Raw genomic sequence first — 13,362 nt, forward strand, 5'->3', positions numbered from 1 at the left:
AAAGAGTTATATACCAGAAGAATGACTATTCAGCCAAATAATTTTTAAGGAGGAGATAATAGAAAAGGTAAGGAAATTAGAAAGAATTCAAGCAAGTCCTGACCATATGCATCTATTGAGAAGGAAAATTCCAAACGTGAGGAAAAAGAAAGAAAGAGTTGCTTACCCGTCTGATTTTGGCAGTGGACAGGAGAGAAAGCAATATCATCCAGGGCAACGTATCCTCCTTTGGGACCATTGAAAGCAACTTCAAAAATAATCTGCAGAGGAAAATGACATAGTGTGCTACAGGCTTACATATTTTCTGTTAGGCTTAAGTGCTTTTATCTATGATTTAAAATGACGTGCCAATAAGCTAGGAGATGCCAAGTTATAAGTGCTTAAGGAACCATGTTCCTACACGGAGGGGTTTGGGCAGCTCCCTCCTCAATCCGTAGTCTCTGGTAGGAAAAGGAAATACTACGCCCTCAGTTGTATGTTACTGGTGAACTTTTTCCTCCCCCTTGCATGCCAGCTAAAGTACCCATGTCACTTTTCTGACAGAAGTACAGAATTGACAATTTGCATTATGAAGTTCAATTAAAGAAACAACAGGTCCCTTGCAGAAAGATGATTACGTTCACTTCCTCCGCTTCACACAGAACTAAGCCCTTCTAAGTCTCTTGCCCTTTTTCATACATGAAATTCTATGTCAGGGTCCTGGACAAAGATGTAGCAATCAATCCTGACGGCTAAAGCATAATCAGGCCCAGAAATTCTAAACATGGACGTCAGAATTCCAGGCATGTTTGAATGGTTAGATAAAAACATGGGGTTAATGAGTTTGACCCCTTTAATTTCGCTCTCTTCTCTGTGCTCAATGAACCGCCTTCTACCTGTGACTGTGGGGATCAGGTGTGCTGAGCACAGCATTCACCTGTATTGGGAAAACCACCCAAGTGTGAAGTCCGCTCTTGTGAATTGATAACACGAGAAGACGTGGTGCTGAGTACGGGCTGAAACTCTAATGCCTACAAGGGCCATGGCGTGGGCTTGGTGAGGCGCAGCAGAAAGCGTGCAGGCCGTGGTGAAATGGAGGACGCAGGCCCCGCCTAAGGGGGATGGCTACCACTTTGTCAACTGCTGATGCGTGAGGGGTCAGGCCTAATGCGTCTGGATCTACCAAATGGTCCAGAGGGCCTGGATCTCTAGATTTTTACTTGAAATCTGTGGATTTTTTTAATGTTGACAATTAATTTAGCAACTAAAACAAAGAAGGAAACAACAAACAAACACAAAAAACCAAATACCACTCCCGCAGCCAGGCAAATTATTGCGGGAAAGATTTGATCCATAGGCTTCTGGTTTTCAGCCTCTTCTGAAAAGAATAGTGTCTTGGAGGCAGAAAGACCAGAGTTCAAATTCCATTTTCATTGGTTACTTGCTCGATGACCTTGGCTACATTGCTAAACCTCCTGGTGCCTTGACTTTCTTATGTATAAAATGGGCATCGTAACACGTACCTCGTAAGACTGTAGAGATTGAATGAGAAAACGTATATAAAGATCCTAGCTTACAGAGTCAGCTGCGTGATGAGCTCTGCAGTAAATTCATGCCTTGTTCTCCCCGGGTTGACCTGTCTCGAGCTCATACTCAGACCTGAGCCCAGTCAGCCACTAATCAGCCTGAACAGGCCCCTTCTCTCCTCTGGGGGTGCGTTTCTCCATTGGTGGGGGTGGGGAAAGAGTTTAGGTAAGATGGTTCCTCAGGTCCCTCTCAGTTTAACAACAAGGTCCTGCCGAGGCTTATACCTGACTTGGCAAAATTCAAGAGCAGGCCTGGAAGTGTGTTTCTGGAAAGGTGAGAGGCTCAGAGAACAAAGGGAACGGGTGTGGACAAATGCGAGGGGGCAAATGTAGTTTTACACTCTTAACACAGGTCCATGCCACCTGATAGAGAAAGAGAATGGCAGAAATGATCTTACTGAGCAGGCCAAGTAAGAATGAAATTTTGGATGAGAATATACTAATACAGTCATCACAGCTTATGTGCCTCTCCCTTGCTCAGAAAGAGGGTCTCAAATGCTTGTTTTCCTTTTTAAAAATTCATTGGAGAAGATGATGACATTAAATTCACCCATTTCTGCAGGATACGTCTCTTTTCCTGGCAATTACCGAGAGCAACTGATCCTATCAGAATGAGTTCAGAGGACTGGAGCAAAATCACACATGTGGGAATCAAAAGAATATATCCTGAAGTTTAGTAATGCCCAGAATTGTAACATTTCAGCTTTAATTTTAGAAAAAGTTTGGTGAAGTCTCAGCCACACAAATGCTGCCCCCTGAGCCTGCGGTTGGGTGGCGGCAGCTCACAAGGAAAACGCTGTCAAGAGTGCGTGTGCGTGTGCGTGTGCGTGTGGCTCATCTGACTTTAACGGCAGGAAGACCCTCTGAAGCAGCATGCGCATGTCTCCGTCCCCTTGCAACCCAGGCTCACAGAAAATTTTCCACTGGGCTGCAAGAGCACATTGAGGCCCGGTCAGCCGTTGGGATAGGAAATAGCGCACACACTGCAAAAGGCGCTGTGCTCCTTCTGGGGCTGTATGTGGGGGGCAGAGGGGATCTGAAGAGGATCAGGGGAGTGGCGGGCCGTCAGCAGACAGGACATGACAGAAACCAGGACCCAACCCCCACGCTCTATGAAGCTACACATCAGGCGAGCAGATGGCACCACTGAAAAGCAGAGGATAATCCACTCCTTTTGCACTTTAAAGGGAACTGGGAAAGATCCTGCAAAAAGCGCAAAGTGAAAAGTAAGGGTCAGTTACAACCTATGGTAACTAAGACCACTTATAACTCCAAATCTGCCACCGCAACGCTCCCCTCACTGATTTGAGAGGTCCCGCGGGGTCCTCAGACAGAGCCAGGCCTCCTCCTTCCGCTTTCAGTCAGATTTTAGCTCAGGAACTTGTCTAAGTGCCCTGGCACTCACCAGCTGCGTGACCTAGATAAAAAATGACAAACTTCTTAGACTCCCGATTTCTCCTTCCCATCTGCAATATGGGGGTATTTTTATCTACTTTGTTGGATTGTTGTAAGGACTAGAATATGTACATAGATATAGGGACGCATTAATATATGTGCTTAAAAAAAGGCCTTTCAAGGAGAAACACCAAGATGTTACAGTTCACCTCTTTGCAGTGTTGGCCCAGGCTGTTTTAGTTTGTTTTGCTTTCCTGAATGTTCTAATTTTTCTGTATCAAACATTTGCCATTCACATAACTATAAAAACTTTCAAAACTCAAGCACCAAGGCTTGTTTCAACTTTGGACCACAGCCATAACGTTCTTTCTGATATTTATGACGTTATTTATACTGTAAAGGAGAAAAGAACAAAATACTTTTTTTCTCTAGAAAGACTATTCCCTCCAACAAGGGAATAGAAAAAAGCCTTCCTTACAACATTCCTTCACAACTGCTCTCAGGAATGAAAGTTCAAGAGGGACTTTCACTTAGAAGGCATTGATCTCCTTTGACCTTCCCAAGACCACAGTGCAAGGTTCAAAGGGAAAGTGTGCCTCCAAGTCTAGCTGGTTGACTGGCTTTTCCGTATTTGTCCTTAGAAAAAATAGTCTTATTAGAAAATGGAGGTGATAAAGGAGGAAGGCAGGAGAAGGGAATATAAAGGAAGGGAGGCAGGTGAAGGGAAAGGGAAAAGAAAAAAAACAAAGATTGAGACACAGCAGAAAAGAAAGAATGAGTGTGAGCTGCAGCACCGCCTGACCTCCAAGCCTGGGTGTCGGCAGCAGCCCTGCAGAGCGGCCGCGTCAGGGCACACTGGGAACACCCACCTCCATGGGGTACGGGGCATTGAACTCCACTTCAGCGAGGTTCCAGGCAGGACTCTCTGGACTGTTGGTTTTCCAGATCTCCTCATAAAGGCCCGTCACATCCCGAGTGTAAAGGGAGAAGACATTGTCATTGCCCTGTTGGAGCTGGTAATAAAACGACAGGCAGCCGGACATGGGGGCCGTGGTCATCGGCGAGATGAGCTGCGCCACCTCCTGGAAGTGCTTGATGTAAACCGAGTCCACGTACATGTAGTGGCCTGAAAACCACACGGAGAAGACAGCGTGAGACGGGATGCGGGTTTTCAGATGAAATGGTGGGGTTCTGGGATTTACTTCGGAACTGTCATCCAGGGAGCGTGGTGGAGACAAAGAGAATGAGTTACAGGTGAAAGGTTTGGCCACGGGTTGGTGAATGTTGCACCAGGAGAGAAATACACGGAGTTCACTGTGCTCTGCTGAATGCAGGGTACGAACCATTCTTTTCCATTTCCTTACTTTTGACTGCAGTGAACATACATACAGAAAGGTCAGATGCAGCATCTGTAAAGTGCTTGAGTTTTCACAAGCTGAACACCACTGTGGAAAGAAACAGAACATTACCCTAGAAGCCACCCTCCTCCAAGCCTTCTCTGAGTTAGTAAGGTTTCTAAGAACATACCAAGCATCCCATCTGTTCTTAAAAGGACAGAGAGGGAACCTCCTCTACATCTTCGCAATATATACAAAATGTCACTGTATATTCTTTGAATGAAACTAAGATTTTGAATTCATAACAAATGACAAGTTGTACCTCTTTAATAGAACACGTAGGTCAATCAACCAGGCAGACAGGGTTAGGACTTGGAAGGCTGAACTTTCAATACCACTCTTGGGAAGGCCTTGGTGGGCTCTGGTCTTAGAGGCTGACCTCCATTACAGGCATTTTGGTGCAATTGAGAAATGGTGAGGCAGAATGGGGAGAGCCTGGATTTGGCCATTGAAAATACTGAGTTTGAATCCTGCCCTACCTCTTACTAGACCTTAAGCAAATTCCTGAGTCTCTCTGATCTTCAATGCCCTGATCTCCGGAATGAGAATCAGATACCTCTCCCATTGGATCAATGTGAGTATGAAATGAGATTTGTATGTGAAGTGTTTAGCCTGTGCCTGGCACACTATAATTGCCTAACATAATTATAATGAAATAAACGCCATTATGGCTTCTAGTACCATGTTTTCCCCATTGTCTGTTTTATATAAAGTCGAAGCTATATTAGTATTAACAATTTTGTCTGAATTTAATTAAGCCACAGTGAAACAGGAATGCTATGCAATGTAGCTTCCATAGGCTGGCCTTCTATTTATGAGCTCAGAACAACTGCGGCCTAATATCTGTATCTTTAGTACATTATGCCTGGTTAATAATCATTCCTTTTATCCTTGGCAAAATAGCAGTAAGGACATTAGGAGGAATATATGCATTCACACACTGGACACTTACTTGGCACCTAGCACTGCCCAGTGTGTGGTTGGCCCTCAGCAAATGGCTATTCAAAGCACGAATGTGGTCTCAGCAAGGTCCTCACCTCCACAAGGCAGAGGAGGAAGATGGACAAATCAAAGCCATTTTCTCCTGGTAGCCAATTGCTCACCCCCCTGAATAACCTTTCTTGTTCAAACATAATTTCTCTGATCATCTCACCAAGCCTTGCCACTGCGAAAAAACAGATCACGAAGTCAGATGCTCAGAGGAGCCGACTTGATCAGGTACGTGATTAAATTGGATTGGGTCAGGGAGAAAAAAAGAGGGTGGTAAATTAGTTGCCAACATTTGAAATCATATTTCACCAGAGACGAGAAACAGAAATCAAGCTTCTCTGGAAAACTCAGAAAATCTGGGCCCCTGTTCTCTTGCTGCAGCGAGCGGCTGGTGGTAAGAGCGGAGGCCCCTTGCGTAACCTGTGTCCTCCAGCCCAGGCTGACAGCCCATCCCTCTCCTCCCAGCTGATGCCCTGACATCCAGGCTGGTGCTGCAGGCTTTCCCCACTGAATCTCAAAATCCAGATTTTTATGGCAAATCTATCCATTTTAAATGATAACCTTACATTGGTTGGCTAAGGTTGCTATAATGAAGTACCACAAACTAGATGGCTTAAACAACAGAAATTAATTGTCTCACAGTTTTGGAAGCTAGAAATGCTAGATTAAGGAGTCAAAAAGATTGGATCGTTCTGAGGGCTGTGAGGAAGAATCTGTTCAGGCCTCTCCCCTCGTCCTGGCAGGTGGCTGGCATCACCCAGTCTCTGCCTTTGTGTTCACCTGGTGTTCTCCCTCTGTGCACGTCTCTCTGTCTCCAAATCTCCCCTTTTTATAAGGACACCAGCCATATTGGATTTGGGGCCCACTCTGCTTCAGTATGACCTCATCTTAACTAATATCTGCAACAACCCTATTTCTAAATAAGCCCACATTCTGAAGTCTGGGGGGTTAGAACTTCAACATAGGAATTTTTTTTAAAGAGAGGGGAAGGGAGTCAGAGAGGGAGAGAAACACCAATGTGTGGTTACCTCTTGTTCGCCCCCCACTGGGGACTGGCCTGGACCCCAGGCATGTGCTCTAGATTGGGAATCCAACCAGCGACCCTTTGATTCGCAGGCCGGCACTTAACCACGGAGCCACACTAGCCACGGCCAACATAGGAATTTGGAGGAAATACAATTCAACCCATAATACCCTTCACCATAATTTTTAAAACTTTGTGTGTGTGCCAAATAAACAAATCTGCAGGCTGGAAACGACTGATGGAAACCTAATTTGCCACCTCCGGAGAGAGATTTTAAAGGAAGAATCAGAATGGCAGACTGAACAGAACCAAAGGACCTCTGATCTGCAAGGAAGGCCGCACTCCGATGCCCTGAAAGCACTGCCGGCGGCCAGTCAGCCTCGACCAGAACACGTCACTAATGGAGGATGCGAGTGAGCGGCTGGGCTCTGCAACACGGCCCTGTTCACCGAGAACACACCCAAGTGTCAAAGGCAAAAGGAAGTTGTCTTTTAAAATTTATTAAATTATTTTTTACTTTAATTAATCTTTTATTTTTCAATTACAGTTTACATACAATATTATATTAGTTTCATGTGTCTAACTCAGTGATCGCACATTATATAACTTACTAAGTAATCACCCCAATAAACCTAGTACCCATCTGATCCAATACATGGTTCTTACAATATTATTGAATATATTCCCCATACTGTATTTTAAATTCCTGTGACTCCTCTGTAAGTACAATTTCTACTTCTTAATCCCTTCACCTTTTTCACCCATCCTCCCAACACCCTCCTATCTTTCACCCAGTACCTAACACACCCCCGCTGGCAACCACCAGTTCTCCAGAGAGGAAGTTTTTAATGCCCTTTGTAATAACATTTCTTACCAATGAAACAATCTCTTTCCAAGATATGCCACTGGGGGAACCTGGTAGAGAGCTATACTACTCTGTTTACCTGATACCTCACTGTGGGGGCCATGGAGGTGGGCTGCTGACATTTCCTTCACGAGAACTTGCTGCATGGACCAGAGCTGACTGACAGCCACCAGCTGACTCACGTGTGGATCCGCAACAGCGTTTGTGCCAAGGCCACACTACACTGGGCTGTTCTCAGCCAACGACCAAGCGTAGCGGGGGTACCAGAGCAGGGCCAGTCTGTCTGACACAGGGCTCTTCAGCATCTCCCCATCAGCCTGGCCCCTTTCTCCACAGGCGTCAGCCTTCCATCCTGTTGCTCTGCAGGCTCTCCCACCCAAGGCTGCATTACGGGCGTTTGTGGAACCTAGGCATGGGTGCCTTTCTCCATAAAACATATTAAAGATTTTATTTTACAACCGCATTGGTGTAAAGATAAATACAATCCAGGATGTATGTTTGTGGTTATTACACTCATTTTTCTTTTGATTTTAAAATAAATGAAATATAAACACTCTCATAGATCCCTAAAAAGATCCTGGCCCCTAGGCACTGTGACTACGATGCCTAATGATTATATCGACCTGGCCCAGCTACTCCAGCTCTCTCCCCCTTTATCCTTCACAGTCATTCCCCCAATTAATCTCTTCCACACCTAACTCCACCTAGTGTCTGCTTCTTGGAGGACCCAAACTGCATAGCCATGAAGAGGGAAATCATTCTACCCAGCGTGGGGAACACCTCCAAAGACTCTCAGAGACCCTCAGTGTATCTGGGGGAGACCTCACAAACCCACTTGAAATTATTCATTTCATGTGCAGTGTGCATGGTAACTTGCTTAGGGAAATGTCTCAGACCCTGTCCAATTATGCATTATCTTCCTCACCATTGTCAGAAATCTGACCATCATCTTTAAAGGCTAGTTACTCACCTGCTGTGTGAGCAATATTTTAATTCCTGACTTTGCAGTTAAAGCGCCTCATCAGAAACACATGCATAAGACACGAGGCCAAGGGAGCCACAATCACATTTCTGAGCCCCCAAAACATCCAGTAAACAGAATGTGACCTGTCCAAAGTGAGTCAGAGAGGCTTCTGGGAATAAGAAAGGACTGCTGACAAGCCTCTTCTGGAACCACTAGACTAGACCACACACCTCCTCCCCACCACCCCCCTGCTCGCATCATTCATTCGTTGCCAGTGTTGGGTACTGTTAACTGACCATCTGAGTAAGTGTAAGTTTTTCACTGGAAAACAAAAGGTAGCTCTTCACAGGTTTGCCACCTCAGTTGAAGGGGTAGGGATGAGACAGAAATCACCAGGTGTCTGCCCAGGCTCTGTGCGTGTCATTGTTGAGTACCATCTGCTCCGAGCAAAAGGTGGGCTGGGTGCAGACACCGTTTTGTGTACCTTTTTAAGGGGCATGAAGAAGGTAGCCTGGAGTTCTTATGAAATTATGTCTAGTGTCTGGTATTATGAGGATTTTCCTGCCCAGTTCAATGAGGCCAACCCTCCTATCTTGTTCTAGAGCCTCCAGAATTTCTGGGAGGCAGTTTTTATCAGATCCTTTAAGACTGAGTAGGATGAAACCAGGTATAGATGGACCCTATGTAGACAGAATCCTACAATCCACCAAATCCTTGGGGATTCTGTAGGCCACGAAGATTTATAAGTATTACATTTGTAATTGGAAATGAATGTCTATGAAGGGGACAACGGGTTCCCCATAAGATCAAAAATTAAGAAGTTTGTTGCCGCTCTTCTAAAATCCGTGCTGCTCTGCCACACTCCAACTGGAAGCTGGTCTGTTTCCTCTAAGTCTGGATTGTGCACTAAAAGTCTGCAGTTGTAGCGGGGAGAAAACCCTCCAATTTCCAGTTCTGTTGAAGGATCCAAACTCTTGGTGATGCCAGCCAGAGCCCAGGCCGCTCTGGATCACGCCTGCAGTGACCACACATGCACACTTTCCTCCTTTCCTGCAGCAGCCCCTGGGTTAGCTCGACTTCTCCTGGGGAACGAGAGGCCCCTGCTAGTTCACCATTTTCCCTTGAATTAGGAAAACAACTCTCTAAGGGAAGTTCCTGAACTTTTATTTTCAGTCTGGCTAACCAGCATTCCACAAAGATTGTCCTTGGCTCGGCCACCAGGCCAAAGGCGTCCTCTGACTCAGCTGTGATGCCGCCCAGTTGGCCGCACGTGTGCTCTGGTTGTGACGCCTGCATTCGTGTCAGGGTTGTCTGGACAAGCCGTCTCCTGGGTAAAGGGGAAAGCTTGGTCTGCAGAAACATGTGCCAGCTGGAAACATCCAGTGGTCTGCTGCCATCGTGAGCACACAGCAACCTAGGTAGCGGGTTATCACGCCTGCTCTCCTGGTCTATGCACCCGCGAGTTTTCTTCGTGAACCTTCCGTTCTATGGGTTTGGGTGAATTTAACAACCATAGAGTCGGGTTCGAGTCTTTTTATACAGCTTTCAAGGATGGCTAAAATTTAAATGAATGTGAAGTGGAACTTCTCCTAGTCCCTGCTCAATGCCAAGAACCATGGGTGACAAGTACATCTGTTTTCCAAAAAGCAGTGCGGACCATCAATGTAGAATATGCTGCATTGAGGCAGACCTGGCAGCTGAGCCAGCTCTGCCAGCTTTAGCCCATCTGTCCCCTCCAGCCTGTGTATATTCAACAGGACAAGGCCAGAGAGGGATCAGAGAGATTGGAGACAGAGTTTCTTTGAAGCAGGTTGTCATGGAGCTGATGTGCCATGCGTTTCCTTTCGGCCAAGCCCTCCCTCGCCAAGGCAAGGGGAGGGAGCGTGTTCCTATTCTTACCCTGATCCAAGGGAGGAAAATTAAGGGAACCACTTGCAGAGAGGGCAGAAGCGGGAAATTCCATCTAACCACAGCCTCGCCCTTGCTTGCAGAAATTCTGAGTTCTGCGATTGCCTTGGGCCACCAGAGGAGGGTGGTGAGAGTTACTAGGAGAACTTAACGAGTGATAACTGGGGTTCTGGGTTTCGTGAGGCCCGGAGGCTGGTGTCCGACTCTTGACTGCATAGATCTAAAGGCAAGATGGCTGTCGGAGGGACCCAGGGCCCAGCAGAATGGATGGAAAGGATTTTGTTGCCAGTGAGCTGTCTTTCTAGAGTTTGATGGGGCAAAGATTTAAGTTTTCCCTTAGTCAAAGTGGGCAACTCAGATGATAGCTGGGTTAGGGTGCCTTGAAGGACTCTTCTCAAAAAGGTTGCATGCAGGGCGGTAACTCTGACAGAAAGGGGCTGGCTGGTATACCATTACTTATAGGTGCTAAAGGGGATTCACAGAGGGTGCATCACCCCTGTTTGGGAATAGTGAAGTGGGATTTTCCGTCGGCTGTGAGAGAAATGGCTAGCATTTGGCCTCCTGTAGTTCAAAGGGCATCAACTCCACATTAAACAGCTTTGGTCACATAAAGCCTTCTGTCTGCTCCCCTTCCCATTCTGTTCCACCCTCATCATGCCTCTCCCCACCCTGGAAGAGCCAGGAGCAGCACCACAGGTGGGGGAAGGACAGAGGGGAGAAGTATGAAGAAATAAAGCACAAACGCTCTCTCTACTGCTCTGCTGTGCTCTGGCTGGGGGAAAGGTTTAAATTGGACGAGATTTTCAAATTTTGACTTGACTGAATTTAATCCTTTATTGTTTTATTTTTTTAGTTCCTTCATAATTACAGAAACAGTGGTTACTTGTACAACCTCCACAAGTTAAAGGAACTGTCAGATGAAGAATAAAGGGCACTTTTGTAATGAACTTACTCCTTTAAAAGGAAAATGGTAGGTCATCCAAGGACAGAGAGAGGAGATCCAGAAGAGCTTGCACCAAGGCAATGGGGAGAAAATGAATACAGCTGCCTCCCTACTGAGTGCTCAGGCAATGAACCAAGTGGGTCAGTGTGGAGAACGCGTGGATAGGTGCTGTTAAGATGACGCTCGAGCTCAGTCTGAACTGAAATGAGAAGAGCGTCGTGAGTTATGGAAGAACGATCCATTCATCTCAGGGTCTTCAATGGAGTAAAATAATTCCGACCTTATTTTAGGTTTTGAAACCTTGGTCTGCTCTTTGTAGAGTACCATCACAGGTAGATTTAATTTTAAAAATCTCAGCAAGGAAATAGATTTCCCTCATCATTTTTCCAGCCATCATCTTCTTTTTGCTGAGGCAGGTAGAAAATAGTAATGGTCTGTCAGCAGGTTACCTCCTGAAAGATGTTTGTTTCACTTCATCAAATATTCAAAAAGAAAAATCCTTATGTGATGAATCAGAATTGAGTAAGGGAAAGCAGACAATATTCCCACCCCTCCAATATCCCAAATATGGCCCACCACAATTCTCAGTGCATCTTGTAGCCATTTTCATCACCACACAGGAATTTGGAGACTGGATGCTCATTTGAAAAACCTGATTCATTGTTTGGGGCTAGCTGTTATAAACACCCAGCCGAATAAAGGAAAAGTCATATCTACATCTTATTTTTCAGATATTATTTTTCACTGTTCCGTTCTCTACAACACAAAGGCCAGAGCCCTCCTGGGAAGACTTCCTTCAACCTCTCGGAAGCACTAAAATTTCTGAGCAAGCACACAGCTTCCTTGGCCCCTTGCTGTTTGCTTCTCCAGTTTTTACCTCAAAGCAAAAGTGAAAACTGCTTCCAGTATATGAATGAACATGAGATGAATTTTTATAGAGCAAAATCTGCTGCTGTGGGCAGACACCTGAACCACTTAATCTTTACTTTGCCACCCAAACCAATAGAGCTCAAGGAAAATCAATATATCCAGTGGAAGGCCAAAGCAGTAAGAAAGGCAGCCTCTCTCTTATTTAGAACATTGGAGGGTGTTTTGTTTTTTATTTTAAAGAGTGATCTTGGTCAAACCTTTGAGTCATGGGGCAGAGAAACAAATATTTTATTTGGTTTTCAAATAAAATACTTACAAATCTTTAGAACTCATCGTTTTAACCCCATCTTATATAGGGGAAAGTCTTACCGAGGAGCCCAGGTATGAGAAGTGTGAATGAGTGTCCGTGTGTGCGTGTGTGCAGGTACATATGTGTGTGCATGGGGTGGGAATGAGAGGGATGTTTGGCTAATGTTTGGGCAAAACACCTGTCCGAAAGCTGAAGAGAAGCTGGGGTGAGGCAGCAGAGGAGACTTGGAGGAGGCGAGGGGAAGGCGGGCATCCAGGCACCCTGCTTATCCTTAGCAGCAGGAACATACCCTCAGGTCTCGGGTCTACTCTGCCGTCCTCATACATCCCGGCATTCTCTGTGCTCCTGACCACCTAATAAACCGTCCATCTCCTGCCTGCACACCTTTGCGTATGCTGCACCTGTCTGCTCCTTACTCATCTGGTGAATTCCAGTTCTGATATCACTTCCTCTACAGAGCCTTCCCCGCACCCCAAATCCAAGGTGGCCTTTCACTTTTCCGGCCCCATATCATTTATTTTGTACCTCTGCTAGTCACGTGTCCCTGTGAATGTTTACACAGAATCGCCATAATATATAAATATAAAACTATATTAAAGACACTAAGACGTCCTAAAAATAAATTTGTTTCTTTTTTTTAGCTCAAAGTTCCCCTGTTTATTTGACCACATACAAGTGTAGCCCCTCTTCCCACCTATAATGATTATTATCCTCAATAACTGGTGTTCTAGGGACAACACTTTGGAAAAGTTGGTTCCTGTGATCTCTATGGGGTCAGTGACTGTTTCTGCATCACCAGGATATGCAAGAATGTCTGACATATAAAAAGTGCTTATTATGTGTTTGTTGAATGAATGAATGAGTGAGTGAGTGAGGAATGAAGAAGCCTCATTCCAATGTTCAGGCTCTGATTGGACTGACTATACAATACAGTGGATTCCTGGAAGGGAGGTAAAAGGTCTCCATCGATTTCTTCCTTTGTGGTCCAGGGTCAGCAACTACATTAGGTCTTGGTATTGACATTAAGGGACAAAGCAATGCTGGTGGGCAAAGCTGCCTGTCTTGGGGAGGTATTTTAGTTAGGAGAGTGGAGGAAGAAGGTAAAAGATAGGAAATGGAGGTGGGAAGATG

At 45.5% G+C, this 13,362-nt stretch overlaps 1 protein-coding gene across 3 annotated transcripts in view; it reads right to left on the reverse strand.

The window, feature by feature from the left end:
• The window catches only part of MAMDC2 (MAM domain containing 2), a 125,723-nt gene that overhangs the window by 49,374 nt on the left and 62,987 nt on the right, over positions 1-13,362 (reverse strand). For all 3 annotated transcript variants that reach the window (XM_024555239.3, XM_045191264.2, XM_024555247.3), the window contains exons 6-7: positions 3,830-4,086; positions 167-260 (exon numbers count right to left, since the gene is read on the reverse strand). In XM_024555239.3, coding sequence (XP_024411007.2) covers positions 167-260; positions 3,830-4,086 — 351 coding nt within the window. The remainder of the gene's footprint in view (positions 1-166; positions 261-3,829; positions 4,087-13,362) is intronic.

This window comes from Desmodus rotundus, chromosome 1, assembly GCF_022682495.2.
Source record: "Desmodus rotundus isolate HL8 chromosome 1, HLdesRot8A.1, whole genome shotgun sequence".
NCBI classification, from domain to species: domain Eukaryota; kingdom Metazoa; phylum Chordata; class Mammalia; order Chiroptera; family Phyllostomidae; genus Desmodus; species Desmodus rotundus.